The 20,544-nt window shown below is 39.1% G+C and overlaps 1 protein-coding gene across 1 annotated transcript in view; it reads right to left on the bottom strand.

The window, feature by feature from the left end:
• Positions 1–20,544, bottom strand: part of TRPM6 (transient receptor potential cation channel subfamily M member 6) — a 94,016-nt gene that overhangs the window by 49,702 nt on the left and 23,770 nt on the right. The window contains 11 exon segments of the mRNA XM_069777204.1: positions 274–414; positions 2,834–2,887; positions 3,412–3,546; positions 10,542–10,642; positions 10,763–10,835; positions 13,140–13,263; positions 14,642–14,816; positions 16,112–16,283; positions 17,092–17,216; positions 18,059–18,272; positions 18,635–18,815. Coding sequence (XP_069633305.1) covers positions 274–414; positions 2,834–2,887; positions 3,412–3,546; positions 10,542–10,642; positions 10,763–10,835; positions 13,140–13,263; positions 14,642–14,816; positions 16,112–16,283; positions 17,092–17,216; positions 18,059–18,272; positions 18,635–18,815 — 1,495 coding nt within the window.

Here is a 20,544-nt window from a genome sequence, read left to right as displayed (position 1 = left end):
CCTGGCTACTGGACACAAAGGTAAATTTACTGAACTAACAGTTAATTTAACAATCACTGGTGGTCTTGGGGGGCAGGGAGTAGTTTGTGGAGAGATTTGTCTGTTTTATTTGCAACCTTTCCACAGTTGGCAAAGAGATTCATAAAACAGACAAGTGTGGTATTCATTTAACTGATACTCTTCAGACGAACCACAATAACAACCTCAGCTATTTTCAGGTGTCACGTTTTGGCTTTTCTTGGTGACCAGTAGTAGCCATTTCACAGAAGTTACCTTGTGTTTTCTGTAGAGATCATTGTAGAGAATTCGGAAATGCTTCCTTGTGTAGCTGCTCCGATAAGCTCCACCAAGGAGGTACTCTATCACCAGCCCAATATCAATCAGTGATATCTTGTAATCCAAGGAAAGGGTATTCTGAAACACCAAATGTCACAAGCATTTCATGATGCTGTTATACACAACATTGAACCATGTCAGAGCCCTACTACTATGAGAGGAGTCTGGAAGAAGGTGCAACTGAGAGCTCCTCCATCTGTCAGGAAAGTACACACATTCATTAGCCATATGAAACTCCCCTAGGAGGAAGAACACAGGCACATCCACATTTTCAGCCTGAAAAGTGTGACATCTACAGTCCATTGCACCCATATTGCATAGGAAATTATATTGTTAATGCTCACAACACCAGCTGCATTCAACAGTGAGGGTAATGTTTCTTCAGGTTAATCACCAACAGCCAGAGAGACTGATAAAAATCTTCTTCTTCTCATAACAAGAGAAAACTAGCACGGTATGATTTGCTCATTAAACTTGTTCATTAATTAAAAATGAAGAAGTGGATGAAGCATGTATTTAATGTTGTAGAGTAATTCCTGGAGACTGGTAATCTCTTGTAGAGGGTCAAGGCTGTCATGACAACTCGGACAGCAACCGTACCTTCTGAGTTTCTCACTGCTTCTGTTTAAAGCACCACTGCTTCCCAATTTACCTCCACTGTCCTTCCAAGACACAAGATTTGTGAAAAATTCTCTGAAGAACAGATTATTTTCCATGCAGATTTTAAAGATTATTGGTAAAACCTTAAACTACAACTCTTAGAAGTGAAAAATGGGCCTGCACAGAGATGGCAACAGAGGCACTAAGTATTCCTAGCCGTGTATGCCTTTCAGACTGTGAAAAGTCATTTAATTAACTCAGTAGACTGAGTTTTTTTCAACGGACTTTAGTGTACAGTACAGGTAAGGTAAGTACAGCCAGGTAAGGCCACCCAGCCCTGGGGACCAGAAGGCACCAACAAGCTGAGCACTCTGGGGCAAAAGCATGTCTCACAGGATAGAGCTTGCCAGCTCTGTCATTGAGAGTCAGGCAAGTGTTTCTGACTACCTATACTTGTAGATACTTCTCTGCACTAAAAAGCATATTTTATGAGGGCAGACTGCAATGTATCTCCATTCAAATGTAGCAGCAGCAAAGCTGGTCACACTAAGTGAGAAAATATTCAGAAATCCATGGTCACATCACTCTGGTGACTGTCCTAGCTACTGTGTTACCATATTTAATAAGACTGCAACTGCACAACTCATTCACAGAGCACTTACACATACTTACAGAAGCTCAGGTGAAAAAGGCTTTTCAACATTTAGACCTGTTTGCAGGTCCGAAAGGGAGTTTAGCCTACCCAATGGTGTATAAAGTTTTGAAATTGTGCACCCATTTTCTATGTAAATTCTACTATTCCATTCGAAGAGTCAAAAGCTTCCCTTTACATCACACCCTGAGTTCTCCCAGTGTCCTGAGATGTAACCAGGCCATGTGTTTTAGGCGAGGGGTCACACCAAGGAGCAAATCACTTCAGTATCAGTGAGAAAGGCAGATTTCTCAGCCTGGAAAAGTTCAATATATTTTCAACACTGAGTTCTTCCAGATCTGTCACATAAATTAGACCTCAAATATGTTCATCAGTATGGGAACACACAAACAATAGCTTGCTATGGAGACCAGAATACCCTACACCTATCTAAGAACCATCAATGGGATTGACATGAAAGTCACCCACAATAAGAAAATCGTACCAGAAATCCCACTACTTGAGACCACAGAACTCTGCAAACAGTCAGACTTACGATTTTATTTTATCTTAGCATTCATACCCTAGAAAGAAATAGCAAATTAATCTAGTTTTGGATCTAGGCATCTCCTGAAGTGGAGAATAAATGCAGAAAGAACAGCTCATCCCTTCCTGGCTAAGCAGTGCTGCAAGGTACAATAGATAACAGAAACACAAAATAAATTAACTGTGTAGCTAAATAACAAGGCTGCCACTAAACTACTAACAGAGGCAGTGCTCCATGAAGTAGTCATCCACTGCCACCTTCTGTTCTCCTAGGCACCACAGCACATTAAAATAATATTATATCTTGTCACAGTATCTTTTTGTTACTGCTCAACAAGGAAAGACTTCTTTAGCTTTGGGGAAAAAAAGAAAACCTTAAAGCAATGAGCATAATAACTGCACTAATTACTAAGTCTTTTGTACAATCACTTCATAATGTCACTTTAGTACCTTGAGAAAGAGAGTCTGATCTACACAAACTGCTTGGCTTTGAAACTAAGGTACAGGACTCTTGGGAGCACTCAGTAGTAGTATGCTAGTTAATTGCTTAGGGGGATCAGTGGGATGAAGAGAAAACCACTTAGTAGATATAGAAGAGTAGTAACGAACCCATCACTTCTAGTCCTAAAATTCCCCTGTATTACCTAACAGCAGTGCGCCAGTGGACACTGAAGTTCTAAGCTACCATTTTTGCTCCCCAGCCTTTTCTATGTCTATTACCTGTTTCACATCTCGAACTAGGTGATGCAAAAGTAGATTTGATGGTCCTTGTTTCTGTGGTATGAAAAGAGAAGACAGTAAACAAACATGTCAACCTACCCTAGAAAATCTGTATAGTAAAAGAAAGCAGCTAAAAGATAGTTGGCATAAGCTACTATGATTCAAACTCTCCCCGCTCAAACTCTCCCCACAAACCTCTTCAAAAACATTTCAACAGTGAACTCCAATATCTCTACTGTCTTAACTCTTGACATATTCTAGAAAGAAGTTGGTATCACTTTGGTTTAACAACATATAATTTTCAGCAAGATAAACATGTATCACATACCAGACTAAAATCAGAACATATTTCTCATAAGCTTCAGGTAAGTACTCAGTCTGGTTCATGTCAATGAATTGAAAATAAAAAGCTGTGACACCAATCCAAAAATCCAACATGACACGTAAAAATTAGAAAAATCTGTTAATTTTCAATTTTTTTTCAAAAATCCTTCATAAAAATTTGGCCTAACTATCAAATCTCTTAAGCAAAACAGAATTCTTACCTAAAGTTGTACACTGGGATTTCAAATACTCACTGTATTGTAGAGTTCTTCCAAACGAGATATGGTAAGAAAACGGTGCATGTTCACTCCATGCTCTATTAACAGCTTCACAAAATCCACACGGTCCATCACTAAAGCATCCAGCATTGCCTGTTCCAATGCACCAACCTCCAGAAGGACAGAGATGAAGGAAAAGCTTAGAAAATTATTAACTTCTTTTGGAAATAAATAAAACACTCCTGAACAGCCAGGGATCTCTTTACCACAATGATTTGCCCTTCCGTATACTTAAAGTGCACAGTACAAAAGAAAAATATGCTGGAGGAAGAATCTGTGTAAAAAATACAACAGAGAGGGGGAGTAAAACTGAGTCTCCATAAACCCAACGTCTGTAGAGACTTCTACAAATCTAACTTTACAACCAGACTCTGATAATACATTCCCTACTCTTTAATTCACTTCAGAAGCTAATGTATGATAATGCAGGGGGTGGAGGGAAGCCTATCATTTTTTACATATGACAAAAGTCATTTCAAGGTACTGTATTTCAAGATCTCTCTATAGAACCTGAAGATCTTTAAAGCAGACTTCTTTTCAAATATGACAGAGAATCTGCATTAGGATACACTCTCTCAAAGACACCACGAAGCAGAGCTCTACCTACAACAGTGTCCAAATGGTGAAAGCACTCTACTCATGGCACTTGCACAGAGCTCAGCAGAATTTCTACATGCAAAATACCAAAGGAGTTGGACATATGAGGTTCATATAAATCCATATAAAGAATTTCTACAGAACACGTATGCACAGAAGACACACAGGGGTAAGCAGAGTGAGGATTCTGGCACACAAATGGGGCAGGTACTAGTGCTAATATGGCACTTGAAGTTAGTCTTTCCATGTACGTATTCATGTTTGGCAGAAGTGATATTAAAAGATGACCAATAAATGTTACAGAATTGTCCCATGTGAAAAGAAAACTTGTGCACTGTTCCTGAATTATTGGTGTTTCTTCCAGAAATATCTCAAAGTGACCATTCTTATATTAAATTTCCTCATGCAGTCATTCCTTGTGCCAGCAGTGTGTCTAAAGAGGTTTATACAGCTATCTGGTAATTACTAAAATGACATTTGTTGTTGTAAAGTCTGTTTGAGACTGAGCTGACATTTAAGCAGAAACACAGTTAGAGCTGGTTACAATCTCTACCTTCTGAAATTTGAGGACCAGAGTTTTAGGAAGAAATGGCCACAATCTGTGCATAATTGTGCATGTTTCCTTAAAAGACTTAAATAGACAGAAAAATACTAAGACTACATGGAAAATTGCCTAAAAATTGCTGCTTAAATATTTAATTCAGAATTTGATCACACAACCACAATAACCATGCACAAACTGTACACCCTGACAATTGCAGGTCTGGCAGACCCTGACAGTCAGAGGGGTACTCGTCTTTAATCAAGAAAGCAACTAAGTCAAAAGCAAACTTTAAAACTGCACCTGTGCATTTGCTTTTTTTTCTTTTTTTTCTTCTTTACAAGGTATGAAAAAAATAGTGTTATTTAAGATTTTTTTCCTGCTTAGTCAAAAGAAAAACTTCCAGGAATATATGTCATTCTAATTTTTGCTTGGAGAAGCAGCAAGAGATGTAAGGCTTGTTTATTACGAGCTCTTTACATCTTACTTGAAGGGGAGAACATACTCATTATCTGACAATGACTTTCATTCAAAATGGTGCTGAACAATTGCACTGACATAGATATGAACAGGTACATAGATCTTTTTCAAACAGAAGCAGAGGAGTGAGAGTAGGGGGACTGCCAGTGAATCTGTAAGGCCAGAGGATGATCCAGGTATAAAAGAAATACGCAAGGAGATAAGGCTATTGCAGAAATGGTAAATTAATTCATTGCCTCACTGCTCACCACAGAACATGTTAGGAATGGTCCTACATCAAAGCTATTCTTTATGGCAGACAAATCTGAGGAACTGTGTCAAATTGAAGTGTCAGTAGAAAAGATTATAGAATTCATCCATAAAGTGGTAGCAAATTGTCAGGACCAGGTGGTTTTCACCTAAGAGTTCCCAGGGTACTGAAGTGAAGCTGAAGTCAGCCCCTCTAACAGCAGAATGGAAGATGGTAGAAAATATACCAATTGTTAAAAAAGATAAAGGAGTCTGCAAGTTGTTAAAGTATGGCATAACAATACAGTTAGAACTTTGTAAGGACAAATATAATGAAACTACAATAACAAATAGCAATATAGGTAAATACAGCAGAGTAAGAGGAAGCAAGGTGGTTATTTTGTGGAATAAAATCAGAACTCTACCAGAATATTAGCAGGGACAATGAGGATAAGGCTATCCTATTGATAAAGTATGCTTGTATCTCCACAAAAGCTTTTGATGACGGCTTTCTTGAAGGACTTGTAAACAAATTAAGCTGCACAAGGCAAAAGGTCCTCCAATTGTTTAATAACTGATCAAATGGTAGGGAAAAAGATTATTAACGGTGGTGGGAGACCAAGAAAATCCCACATATTGAATACCGATTTGACAACACTTGCTGATGATACACAAAAATACTCACCATAATAAAACTGACTGGGAGGAGGTACAGCAAAATCTCATAATATGGGCTAACCAGCCAAAAAAGCAGGTAAAATTCAATATTAGTAAATGTGAAATAACATGCATTTGGGAAACAACCCTACCCACATGTCAGTCTTGAAAAAATTCAGAAAAAAATGTTAGTAGATGTATCTTCTGAAAGCATGAATGTAATTGGATGTAAGTTGGAAACACATAAAAAAGGCATACAGACTATTAGGATTTATACTTAGACGAGTACAGAATAATCTATAAAATGTTTGTATTTCACTAAATATCTCAATGAAGAACTCCATATCTTGAATGCTGGGTACAGTGCTAGTCTGCCTATCTCAAAAGATGACTGACACCTGAAAAAAGTACACAGAAGAGCAGAAAAGAATGTCAGAAATACAGAAAAACTGAACAGATAATCACATTGGGAAAGCCAGGAGTGAAGTGGGGGGACTATGCGACAGTTCTTTAAAATATTCTGTGTCAAAGAGGAGGGGACTAGGAAAATGTTATTTGTAACTTCCCATACACATAGAATCACAGAATCATTTAGGTTGGAGAAGAGCTTTAAGATCAAGTCCAACTGTAAACCTAACGCTGCCAAGCCCACCACTAAACCACGTCCCTAAGCACCACATCTACACATCTTTTAAACATCTCCAGGTATGGTCACTCAACCACTTCCCTGGGCAGCCTGTTCCAATGCTTGACAATCCTTTCAGTGAAGACATTTTTCCTAATATTCAATCTAAACATTCCCTGGCACAACTTGAGGCTGTTTCCTCTTGTTCTATGGCTTGTTCCTTGGGAGAAGAGACCAACACCCACCTTGTTACAACCTCCTTACAGGGAACTGTAGGGAGCTATAAGGTCTCCCTTGAGTCTTCCTTTCACCAAGGAACAGAAGGCATCAGATGAAAATATCAGGTAGCAAACAGCCACTGAAATTTAACATTCTCAGTTTAAGATCTATTTAGTAAAGCCTTTGACACTGTTTCCCACAGCATTCTCCTGGAGAAACTGGCTGCTCATGGCTTGGACGCATATACCCTTCACTGGGTTAAAAACTAGCTGGGTGGCCAGGCCCAAAGAGTTGTGGTTGAATGGAGTTAAATTCAGTTGGCGGCTGGTCACAAGTGGTGTTCCACAGGGCTCAGTATTGGGCCCAGTTGTGTTTCATATCTTTATCAATTATCTGGATGAGGGGATCAAGTGCACCCTCAGTAAGCTTGCAGACGACACCAAGTTTGGTGGGAGTGTGTCCTGGTTTCAGCTGGGATGTAGTTAACTGTCTTCCTAGTAGCTGGTACAGTGCTATGTTTTGAGTTCAGTATGTGAAGAATGTTGATAACACTGATGTTTTCAGTTGTTGCTCAGCAGTGTTTAGACTAGAGTCAAGGATTTTTCAGCTTCTCATGCCCAGCCAGGGCACCTAACCCAAACTGGCCAACAGTGTATTCCATACCATGGGACGTCCCATCTAGTTTAGGAACTGGGAAGTAGGGGGGGGCAGGGATTCGCCACTCGGGGACTGGCTGGGTGTCGGTCGGTGGGTGGTGAGCAATTGCCCTGCGCATCATTTGTACATTTCAATCCTTTTATTACTACTGTTGTCATTTTATTAGTGTTATCATTATCATTATTAGCTTCTTCTTTTCTGTTCTATTAAATTGTTCTTATCTCAACCCATGAGTTTTACTTCTTTTCCTGATTTTCTCCCCCATCCCACTGGATGCGGGAGTGGTGCATGGTGCTTAGTTGCTGGCTGGGGTTAAACCACGACAGAGTGTTGATCTGCTTGAGGGTAGGAAGGCTCTACAGAGGGATCTGGACAGGCTGGATTGATGGGCCAAGGCCAATTGTATGAGTTTCAACAAGGCCAAGCGCCGGGTCCTGCACTTGGGTCATAACAACCCCATGCAATGCTACAGGCTTGGGGAAGAGTGGCTGGAAAGCTGCCCAGCAGAAAAAGACCTGTGAGGGTTGGTCAACAGCCGGCTGAATATGAGCCAGCAGTGTGCCCAGGTGGCCAAAAAGGCCAATAGCACCCTGGCTTGTATCAGAAACAGTGTGGCCAGCAGGAGCAGGGAAGTGATTGTCACCCTGTACTCAGCACTGGTGAGGCCACACCTTGAGTACCGTGTTCAGTTTTGGGCCCCTCACTACAGGAAAGACATTGAGGTGCTGGAACATGTTCAAAGAAGACCAACAAAGCTGGTGAAGCGTCTAGAGAAGAAGTCTATGAGGAGCGACTGAGGGAACTGGGGTTGTTTAGTGTGGAGAAAAGGAGGCTGAGGGGAGACCTTATCACTCTCTACAACTACCTGATAGGGTGTTGTAGCGAGGTGGGTGCTGGTCGCTTCTCCCAAGGAACAAGCAATAGGACAACAGGAAACAACCTCAAGTTGTGCCAGGGGAGGTTTAGATTGGATATTAGGAAAAATGTCTTCACTGAAAGGATTGTCAAGCACTGGAACAGGCTGCCCAGGGAAGTGGTTGAGTGACCATCCCTGAAGGTATTTAAAAGAAGTGTAGATGTGGCACTTAGGGACATGATTTAGTGGTGGACTCGGCAGTGTTAGGTTTATGGTTGGAGTCGATGATCTTAAAGGTCTTTTCCAACCTAAATGATTCGATTATTCTATTCTATGAACCTATGATTTTGTTATTATATCATTTATACTAATTCACCAGTCAAAGCAAGTTTCACCTGCCATACCTCTAACATAAATGCAAAGGAATTATGCAGACTCACAGGCCTTGCCAACATATATCGTCAGTGATAAAAATGGCAAAAGCATAATGCTTTTCTCTTACTCAAATATTATAGCATTTGAAGCAGTAAGATAGATGGTGTCCCCCTTTCTTTAATATCTTACACAGATGTGCTTCAATAAAGCTTATCAACCGTTCACAGCAGAGTTGTTGAAGACAAAAAACTAAATAAACACAAATAAAAAAAATATGTGCTATAAAACAATGAAAGAAGACATTGGGAAAAATAAATTGTCCTCAGAGTCAAAACGTAACAGGGTGTCATAAAAAAAATAATCATAAAGGCAAAAATATGCACACGTCATTTTGTATACACAAATCTTTTCTATATTCCTTAAAAACAAGTGTCTGTTGGACAGAAATACTGTTACGGGTATACAGTCAAACACTCAAAAGTTATCAGCTAATTGATCACCATGAATAATGGTACAATTATTCATTGCTCAATCATACACTATGTTTCCCCAGAGGGCATAGTCTTATTGAGTTTATAGAGTGAATGATGCTTTCTTAGCAGGGAGTTATTCAACATTTTGTTCTAACATTATTGTTCCAGGCTTGATACATCCCTTATTATTCACACACTGTTCAAATCCTGAAAATGAAATCAGCAATTTCCTTCTTTGCCTTTCAGTAGGCACTCAACACCATTTATTTTTACCAGGTTTTGTGCAAGAACATGACATGATCATCTGCACTGCACAGATAGTGAACTGAGCCCAAAGAGGCAACAACAACAACAAAAAAATCCTTTAATTCATGGATGCCTAATTGTAGACATCTCAGGCATAATACCCCATGTATTCAGCCTTATACACCACAGGAAAATACAGACTGGTGATCAATAAATTCAGCTCTCTTGTTGTGTCAAACAACCAGCTGAGGTCACTCAAAAAAAAAATATACCCACTGTCCCTTTTCCAAAATTTACATTGTAAAGAAGAAAAGGTGCTTGGGATTGGAAAAATCAACCTTGTAATCCTTGGAAGCGAAAACTTTTGGAAGCATTAGAAAAAATTTCTTGAAGAAAATATTTACTCTTATAACAAACAGGAATAGCATGTGTTGAGGCACATACAATTTTATATTCATGATCTCTAAAAATCCCTCACTTAGGGAGGGTTACACTTAAATACTGGATTACATCTGAAAACTTGGAAAACACAATTATAGGACTGATTCAATTGCTACTGTATGTTCTTTCACAAGCATACAGTTAATGTGGGTCTAAATCATGGCTTGCCTTGACTGCAGCTATTCCTAAGAAACAATATCTGAAATAATGCCATGATGCCACATTACCACAGTTAATTCTACCTTCTTTTACCTGGTAACACCATAAAGGACCGTGATTTCTGTATTTCTGTCTAAAGCTGGGAAAACAGAGGCAACACTCATTTCCAGTTTAGCCCTTTGGCAAAAGAGTACTCCGGGCTACAATGAAATAATCCTCAACCACTGATGACTGTCAACACAGGCTTGAGGAATACAGATCCAGAAGGACCACTGAAACTACTTGGAAAAGCTAGCAGCAAAAACTACAGGAATTATAGGTATCACCTTTTCTCTGGGGAAACAAATGTGATTTTCCATCTGATGCACTCTGCAGTTGAATAATTCACAATTTTAAGAACAATGCCTCTCCAAAAACAAAGATGATTACTCCAGAAGACTGACTCCAAGCATCAAACTATTCCTTAATTAAAGCTTGACAAATGCAAATCATGGAAAATTAGTCATCATAATAAAGTGTAAAACCACCGTGAAAAATAAAAGGTAATATTACCTTCCAGTGTTGTCCATAAACCAGTATGTGTTTCTTGGCAATATCTAGCCGGTTCCAGGCCAACGCCAAATCTAGCTGATCTGAAGCAGACATATTTGTACCTAGGAAACACGTAAAGGACCTAGCAGTTTTCACACATTGATGTTACTCCTTTGCTTTGAAAAGGTAAACCAATGGAACTGTATGTCAGCTGAAAACAGATCATACTTTTAGATAGGTACCTTTCAAGAGTGCAGTCAGAATTGCCAAATCAATGTCCTGCTGATCTTCTGACTCCGCATCAAATATGGTTATCTGTTAGAATTGCAGAAGTACACTATTTGAGGTGAGGCAGAGAAGTCTGTAGTTATTGCTTCTTGGAAAGGGCTGTGGTAGATTAAATCATACACATTTCAACACAAACAATGGCAAAGGCCCAGACATGACTTTCCTTTGTTTCAGACAGAAAATGTACCATTTTGCTTTTTAATACAATGGCATCCCAGGCAAACTGGAATCAACCTACTGCTTAATAACTTGACTCTATTTCCTTTTGATTAGCATTTAAAGCTGAGAAATTTAAAAATGCAACATGGTTAATATCTACTCAGTTTTCAACTAAAAAACAGACAAATAAAGTAAAACAAAAAATAATAAAAACATATTGGGTAGTTTCCATCTTAGTGATCATTGCTACAATAGTCATTACTCCCATAACAAATACTTGGTACTTCATCATATTTGAGAAGTCGTGGCAGACTGGTGAAGTTCCCAGTGACTGGAAAAGGGAAAACATAACCCCCATTTTTAAAAGGGGAAAAAAGGAAGACCCAGGGAACTACAGGCCAGTCAGTCTTACCTTTGTGCCTGGCAAGATCATGGAGCAGATCCTCCTGAAAACTATGCTAAGGCACATGGAAAATAAGGAGGTGATTGGTGACAGCCAACATGGCTTCACTAAGGGCAAATTGTGCCTGACGAGTTTGGTGGCCTTCTACGACGGAGTTATAGCATTGGTGGATAAGGGAAGAGCAACTGACATCATCTGCCTGGACTTGTGCAAAGCATTTGATACTGTCCCGCACAACATCTTTGTCTCTAAAATGGAGAGACATGGATTTGACAGGTGGACCACCTGGTGCATAAGGAATTGGCTGGATGGTCACACTCAAAGAACTGTGGTCAATGGCTCAATGTCTGGGTGGAGACCACTGATGAGTGGTGTCCCTCAGGGGTTGGTGCTGGGCCCAGGATCATTTAACATCTTTTTTGGGAACACGGGCAGTGGGATTGAGTGGAACCTCAGGAATTTTGCAGATGACACCTCCAGAAGGAAGGGATGCCATCTGGAGGGACCTTGACAGGCTTGAGAGGTGGCCCCGTGCAAACATCATGAAGTTCAACAAGGCCAGGTGTAAGGTCCTGCACCTCGGTCAGGGCAATCCCAAGCACAAATACAGGCTGGGCGATGGGTAGATTGAGAGCAGCCCTGAAGAGAGGGGCTTGGGGGTGTCGGCTGGCAAGAAGCTCAACATGACGCAGCAATGTGCACTTGCAGCCCAGAAAGCCAACTGTATCCTGGGCTGCATCAAGAGACGTATTACCAGCAGGTCGAGGGAGGTGATTCTCCCCCTCTACTCTGCTCTGGTGTGACCCCACCTGGAGTACTGTGTCCAGCTCTGGGCCCCCCAACAAAGAAGGACATGGACGTGTTGGAGTGAGTCCAGAGGAAGGCCACAAAGATGATCAGAGGGCTGGAGCACCTCTCCTATGAAGACAGGCTGAGAGAGCTGGGTTTGTTTAGCCTAGAGAAGAGAAGGCTCCGGGGAGACCTTATAGCAGCCTTCCAATACCTAAAGGGGGCCTACAGGGAAGATGGGGAGGGACTGTTTATCAGGGAGTGTAGTGATAGGAAGAAGGGTAATGGTTTTAAACTGAAAGAAGGTAAATTTAGATTAGATATTAGGAAGAAATTCTACACTGTGATAGTGGTGAGGCACTGGAGCAGGTTGCCCAGAGAAGCTGTGGATGCCCCATCCCTGGAAGTGTTCAAGGCCAGGGTGGATGGGGCTTTGAGCAACCTGGTCTAGTGGAAGGTGTCCCTGCCCATGGCAGGGGGGTTGGAACTAGATGATCTTTATGGTCCCTTCCAACCCAAAACATTCTGTGATTCTATGATTGTACTCACAAATGAGCACCTCAGCTGCTAAACATGCCAGCGCATTTCAAAAGTACATTTCAATACTCAGAGACAAGTTCTAGCACAATTCTGTTATGAGTAGAAGAATGGATGGAAACTTTTCTAAACTAAAAATAAGACAGAGAAGAAAAAAAGTAGGAATTACTTGATCTTTCCTGTGAAAACAAAGATGTCTGGCCTTTTACTAAAATTAGAAAGGCTGTCATTTCATAAGCAACCACTGAGACTTGAGAAGTTAACTAAAAAGGTTCTGTGGAGCTACTCAATATATAAATTAGCACAGACACCTTTGTGTTAACTTTATATTAGAACACCATTACTTCTACAAGTGCTGTGCCCATGCCAACCCACCACAGAAAGAGCAAAAAGGGTAACAGCTAACGAAGATGCCCTAAACTCAGAGCATGAACCTCACTCACAGACTCTCTGTGCTCCATGCATTCCATCAAAATGTGAAAGAGATGACTGGACTGCTTCTGTCCCAAGCTAAATGTGTTTTGAATCATCACTAAGACCTCCTCCTTCACTTGAGGGCACAGCTCCCTGAAAAACAGATCATACAAGCAAGAATATGTATATTTTTAGCTAATTCTTACCAGCCCAAATGACACTTCAGCAAAAGACAAAACTTGTGCTAAGCACAGACATATAAGAAATCTTTTATTTCTACTTTTCTGTTGATTTATTCCTGCCTTCTTTCAACAAAACAAAGCAAAGTCATCCCATAACATAAATTATTATTCACACATGCATTAGTTCTGACCATACATATATACTATTGGTAATAGAACAAATGAAAAAGGTAACAATTTTCAAAGGATTGTCTGTGAATATAAAGCTAAAAATCACTAAAAGTTTAGCAAGCTTTTTCTTTTTTTCAATAATCATACAGGGATAAAATTAAATTCCTCATTATTTGTTCATCAGGCTTCATACCTCTCCCATCTTTTTTCCTCTCATTTATCTTTCTGTCAACCTTTCCGTCTATATTTTACTTTTCTTTTGAAATGGCAGGATTTTTTTTTTTAAAGAAAAAAATGGAAGAAAAAGCAAGTGAAGAAAAAAGTTCTCAATACAACACACTAGGGTAAAATACCACCCTCCCAAAATAATATTTAGAAAAGATAATAAATAAACAATTAGGATATAAAGTTTATTAAATTGTTCAATTTTTTAATTTGAAAGAACCCAGGCCACCTTTATAAATTTGATTTTTTATTTAAAAAGCACTTTTGACTTTGAAAAACTTTCACAGAAATACTAATTGGCTATACAAATATATATATATATTTTTTTTTTTTTTTTTTTTTTTAATTCCAGTTTGGACATAAAATTTTGATCAAGGTAGGTTTAATAGAGTCTGCAGCTGAGGCTGCACTGGAGGTGACATAAAGAGTTACAGCTAGAGGAGGATGACAAATCTGGGTTACCACTGGGTAAACCAAAGCCAAAGCCAAGGAACCTTAGTCCTCCTCCTAACCCAGTCTGAGGGTCCTACATCTACAAATCCCAGCCCTAGTCTCAAAAGCTTTGTGCAACCCAAACCCAAGCCCACTTACAGAATACTCATGGCAGGAGAAAGGATTGAGTCAAAACCCAAGCAGGCACCCTGGAGTCACCCAGCAATGTCCCTCAGCAAAGGTGAGAAACATTATAATAACTCAAGATAGCTAGATGCAGTTTCTTTTTCCTCTTCAAAAAAGCCACAGTAAATTTGGCAGAATAATTCTTTCAGCACTAGTTTGAGGCAGGGAAGGAAGAAATTCTGCTCTCACTTTCACAGAAGTAAAAGCCAGCAAAAGACCATGGCGGGGTCATTACTAGAAGCATTAGAAATTATCTCAGTGGTTTTGAGACAGGCTATTTCACGTCCCCCCCAATACAGCAGACCAAGGAGGAGGAGCATTATGCCACTACTCACCCTGCATCACCCGTGTGTTTGTGGGTAAAAGCCAGGATATCTGCAGCTCTGCCAGTGCCCTCATAGACCACCACGGGGACAGCTGGGCTGGCCCTCACATACTCCCACACCATTAGGATCACGTTGGGGCCTCCTTCCACCACCAACCCAACTATGGGTACACCTTGGCCCATTCCTGTTTCAAAACACACCTAACTGGTTACAAACAGGTCTCAGTCACACCAAAAATCAGAACATCTTGTAAATAAATACTCCTGAAGGAGTCTCATACACAGTTCAATGGAGAGGAAACCATGCCTTCACCATCTCTAATTTGACTTACACTTTTTAAGACTTTCACAGAACTTCTGCAACCAGATCAAAAAGACCAAGAAAAACTCCTGATGAAATTGTAAGTAGCCCTAGCATTGGAAGGAAGAAACATCCTTCAGAATATCCCTCTGCCCTTTACAATAGCTCTCACATGCAAGTACATTGACGGCATTTGAAATTTGGTCAATATCCATTTGTTTACCTACACACATAGAAAAGCAATCAGGCACTTCTTTACAGCCTTTCTCAAGCTTTACAGCAAGCAGGTTGGTTTTTTTTAATAATCAGAAATAAATTTCAAGTAAGATGCAATAGAAGTGGAAAAACAACTGAAAGTCTGACCTGCAAAAACTCATAGTAAGAAAAGATATAGGAGGATGAATAAGAAGCTCTAAATATGAACATGTTAAAAATTGGGTAAGTTTCTAAGTTTGTAAATACTGTAATGTGAGCAGATAAAGGAAACAAGGATTCAACATCATAACTCTAATGTCTTTTTAACATACTGCAAGATTTAAATCACTAGGTAAGAGTGAACTTCCCCAAATAATTTATACAATTTAGTGCATAAAAATAAATACTTGTCTACGTAATAAATATTTCATTCATCATTTCTATGCTGTAACTCAGTTATTGTACAAACAATGGAAGATACATAATCTGACAAACAAACATTGGCTGAAGGTATTCCTTTCGCAACCAGTCTTTGTTTCTGTACCTGAGGAGGTCACAGGTCTGCAATATAGAAGAGTGATGAGGACAAAAGTAATGAACAGGGAAGAAGGATTTGAATTCTACTGAATGTGACAATTTTTCCACCTAGAAAAATGCTGGGAAACTATCTCGTGCTGATACAGAGACCATGCAAAACTACAAAGTGATCAAATGCAATACTTACTAAATAACCTGAGTCATTTAGATGTCTCTACAATTAAGAAACCAAAATGCAAGTTAGCCCAAACACATAATGCTTTATAAAAATGCTGTCCTTTTCATTTTCCTGATATTCAAGTTCAAGACACATGCAATTAATAACTTTCAACCTCAGTGAAATCTATGGCAAATGAAGATGTACAACATATAACAGGAAATGTCTACTACCTCCACTATTTTTAGGACAGGCTTTTCTGTCATAAAGCTGACCACAGCAGTACTCACTTGTGTGTATTTTTTGAAGTGATATGTACTTCTCCAAATTCCTCCTGAGCATCATTTCATTCCCATACTTGCCTACTGTCCCATCATCTGCCATTAGAAAATGAGAATGCATGCTGTTGAGGGTGCTTAGCTTGCTGAGTGGATTACCAAGAGTCTGGTACAGGCAAACTACCTAAGAAAACCAAAATAAAAAGATCTTCAAAGAAACCAACAAAATATCACCATTTATCTTGCCTCACTTGTTTGTATTTCTTCATCATATTGTGATCTTCTGAAAGCCTCCATCACACTTTTTGCTGCTCTACTCAAACATGGGTTTTCATTTGATTCTTAACAGCAAAAAACCCAAAATTAATACCACAGAAAGCATTTCTGATTAGGCTTGTGGTCCTTAGTGAGAGTCACTGCCTGCCTTTCTTTGCAACACTTGAAACACAATGGCATATTTTTCATGGGTGTATTCCCATTAAAAACATGTGAGCTATCATTTATCAGGACAAATTTCACCTTGTCAAGTTTTTTTAGACAGTTATGTAGATTGTGCCCCCACACTGGCACTCACATAAAGTTCTAGTTTATGAATAAAAATCATGCATATTTATAGCCTATTTATGTATACCATTAACCTGATTGCTCATCCTGAATCACATGAATATAGAAATACATCATTTGTAACCACAAGAGAATTGCCTAATTAACTACAAAATTTCAAAAAGGAATGGCAATTTCCTGTAAGAAGAGAAATATTTTAAAACTATTCATTTACATAAAAAAAAGCAAAATACAGTCCTTCACCATGCCACAGAATTCTTCTGAAAGCCACAGAAAAAATCTAAGCAAAGTCTGAGCAAAATCTAAGCTTCTATTACTGAGAAAAAATATCAAACCAGTGAAATGAAGCAAGCAGAAAATAAAGCATACAAGAAAGCTAACAACCCTTGAACATGAAGGCTTTTCTTATTAAAATGTGTCCAACTCACATCTCTTCCAATGAGATCCCTCTGGTTCTCAATGATACCCCATGGAGGAATCCCAACAGCACAGATCTTTCTTAGGTGTGGTGAGGCACGGCCTTTCAGTGCATCCCCCACATGCCTGGACACTCCTAAAAAGATAATTAAAACATCATTTTTCTTCTACATTTGGAGAACTGCTACAGGACACCAACGAAAGGGTTTCCCATCATTTAATTTATTCTGTGGTTATGTTTTAACCAGAAACAAACCATCCTACCCAGCTTCTATATTCAACGTGCAATGCAGGAATTGTAACGCTCAGATGTAATGCACCAATGCTTCAAACTCAACACATATTTCTAATTAATAATACTCATATATGTTGCTAATATATGTTGCTGCTTTCTACCTCCATAAAACTTTATTATTTACATAAGTGCACAGGACAGTTCTCCTGTAAGGTCACCAGATTGAATAAAAGATAAAGAAGTACAGCTGTTTCAGTTCCATGGCTTACCAACCCCCTCAGTTTTTAAGAGTAGTCTACAAGGAGTTTCAGATACTAATAGGCTAATTAATGTAGTCTCCTAATTCAGAACTTTCTTAATTATAAAACACAGGTTAAATTTAGATTTCAAAACTGTTTCAAAACCACCAATCACAGTCCTCAGAACCTAAATATTTTAATGAAGCAGATAAAATTGACTGCAATTAAGTTCTGGTTATCTACTATCAGTGTTTCTTATTACATGCAAAATACTCTGCTCTTTAAGAAAAAAAATATTAAAAATATTCAAAATGCCTGTCAACAGCAGAGGAACATGATGTCTTTCTTTGAATTATCATTGTTCCTTAAAAAAAAAGCTTCATTTTGTGCTAAAATATCAGAAATTATAAAAAAAAGTCATTATATTTGCCTTAAATGTATATGCTTGCATGCAGAGAAAGAACACCAGCACAAGACTGAAACAAAGAAAAATAATTACACTACCGCTGTTGATGCCTTCTGTAATTATCCATGCTCCTGTAGTCTCAGCAGCCTTCACCAATCCTTTGCTGAAAACCTGCTTGACCTTTGAGGGAAGCTTGAAATCTTGAATGCCTCCATGAACAGAGATCACTAGCTTTGGTAACTCCATCTGCCATTCTTTAACCATCAGGTTCAACAGCTGATCCAAATTGCTATCATAGGAGAGTCTAATATACTGGAAGAAATAATAACAGGTAAAATAAACAACCTTTAAATACTCCAAGAGAAGAAAATGATCTTACGAAGTTTTCAGCATTAATGTCTTAAAGATGTTGTGCAGGATTAGAACTTTCACAATACCACTAACATGATAGCACAAAAATACATCAGTGAACAATACACACAGCAAGACAGACTACGCTTAATCACGGTGAAGTTCGATGTAAAAATATCGTACACACACTCCAACCTGACTTACTTTTAGATTCCCCTGCCCTCTTAAGACAAGCAATCTGATATTCACCCAACACCACTTTTTGCATTTCTTATGCTGAAATTATAAAAAGAAGTTGGATATACAAACGCAGCATCCATTACCTTGGCATGGTAAGTGTGATCTCCATCTTGAAAATTGATTGTACCAAATGCGTCCGTTGGACTTGTCTTTGTGTGTTTTTGCACAGACCATTCTCCACCATCTATCTGTGGGGCAGTCTGATAAATAGGCCAGCTACAGTTTACTCCTGGGTGATCTCCAATCAGCCGTCCACAGCAACATCTCTCATTAAAAATAAAGAAATTATTTTATATCAAACCCCTTTGCATGCAGCTCTAAGATCTTCATGAGAATAGCCCAAATAGTTTTTCTACAAAGAAGGATATTGTAGCTTTCTGACATGGAATATAATAAAAATTAACTAGGCTGAATAAATCTCAACAATGTTAAAATGACTTTGAATTAAACCATAAATATGTTTTGTTGGATACAGAATTTGTTCTCCACCCAAGGAACACTAATAGCAGTTGGAGGGTTAGAATAATCTTCAAAGGTCCCTTCCAACCCAAACCATGCTGTGATTCTGTGTGATTCTGTAACAGTTTGAGAGTCCCGCATAGCAATTCTGACCTGAACAATGTAGCTCAGACTTACTGGTCTTGTATGTGACATTTCAGAGGAATATCTTAGGACACCAAGGTTTGCTATGGTTATTACCCAGGTTATTCTGGGTACTGAAGAAAGATCTAGGAGTTACCGTCATTAATCAGGGGAGCAGCAACCCTCAGTCTAGAGAGAACTTCAGGGTGGCCTATAAAGGCCTATACTAAGGTCACCCTTGGATGCCAGCAAAGTGAATATACAAAATAAACAGACTGAAGTGCAATGTTAATGGAAATTTAGCAGAAGCTCGGTTAACATTAAAGGCTCGCAACTGGATGAATAACCTAGATTCCAAATTCAACCAGTATTATTGTCTTACAGGCTTCAACAGGCTTCAGTGTCTTTTACAGGGTTAACTTCAATATAATTTATAGTGACATCTGACAGTCCAGGTGTCCTTTAGACATTTCAGAATTTAATATACACTAGGAAATGGAGATAAATTCTTTCCTTTTACTCTTTTAACATACTAAACAGCCTTCAACAACCCAAACTCAAGGACTGCCTTGGGACTCAGATGTATTGCTTGTGCATCTAGGGGCAAGTTAGATGTAAACATCTGCAAAACCTGAAGAGGTACCTTCAGAAAGAGACAGAGTTTTCAGTGGAGATGAGTAAGAACTAACTGGTGAAAAAGAAATAGATTACAAATAACAAACAAACAAAAACAAACCCCAAAACAACCCTAAGCAAATTAAGGAAGTGAACTGCTTTAGAAAGGTACTTTTTCATACCCAGAAGCCATGAAATTATGTTTGCATTACAGTTTTTCAACACAGGCAAATTACATTTGATTGATTCACTGCTCTGCAAAAGCAGACTGGAGAAGGAAGCCTCCCACATTCTTGGGGAATTAATAAGTCAACTAAACAATCTTATTCAGTGGAGAATTAAAGAGTTGTAGAAGCCTAGCACTGCAGAAAAGACTTGAGCTCTATTGTCACGTGTATGATGATGGTTAGCTAGAAGTCAGAAGGCAATAGGAACTACTGAAAATGTCGAAATTTTTGTCAAGCTAATTCAACGTGGATTAGCTAATCTAGACCAGCTACACCTTTTCCCTAGCTGAGACAAATCGTAGGATATCACAGAAATACAGGGACTCACCAGAAAGAAGTCAGGCATGTGCTCACAACTGAATCCTGGAAAAAGGAAAAGGAAATGATCTAGCTGGGGGTGGGGAGGGGGGGAAGCCTCACAGAGGGATTTTTATTGCCAAGTTACTGTAACCAGAAGTATTGCCAGGTCTGGCTCACTGCATGTCTCCACAACCATTTGCACTGTGGTAGTGGCAGAAAAAAACCCAGGGATTAGGAGAGGGGGCACAGGAGCTGCTGAAACAAACTAT

The sequence above is a fragment of the Haliaeetus albicilla genome, chromosome Z (assembly GCF_947461875.1).
Source record: "Haliaeetus albicilla chromosome Z, bHalAlb1.1, whole genome shotgun sequence".
Taxonomy (NCBI): Eukaryota; Metazoa; Chordata; class Aves; order Accipitriformes; family Accipitridae; genus Haliaeetus; species Haliaeetus albicilla.
This window is presented reverse-complemented; position numbering and strand designations above follow the sequence as displayed.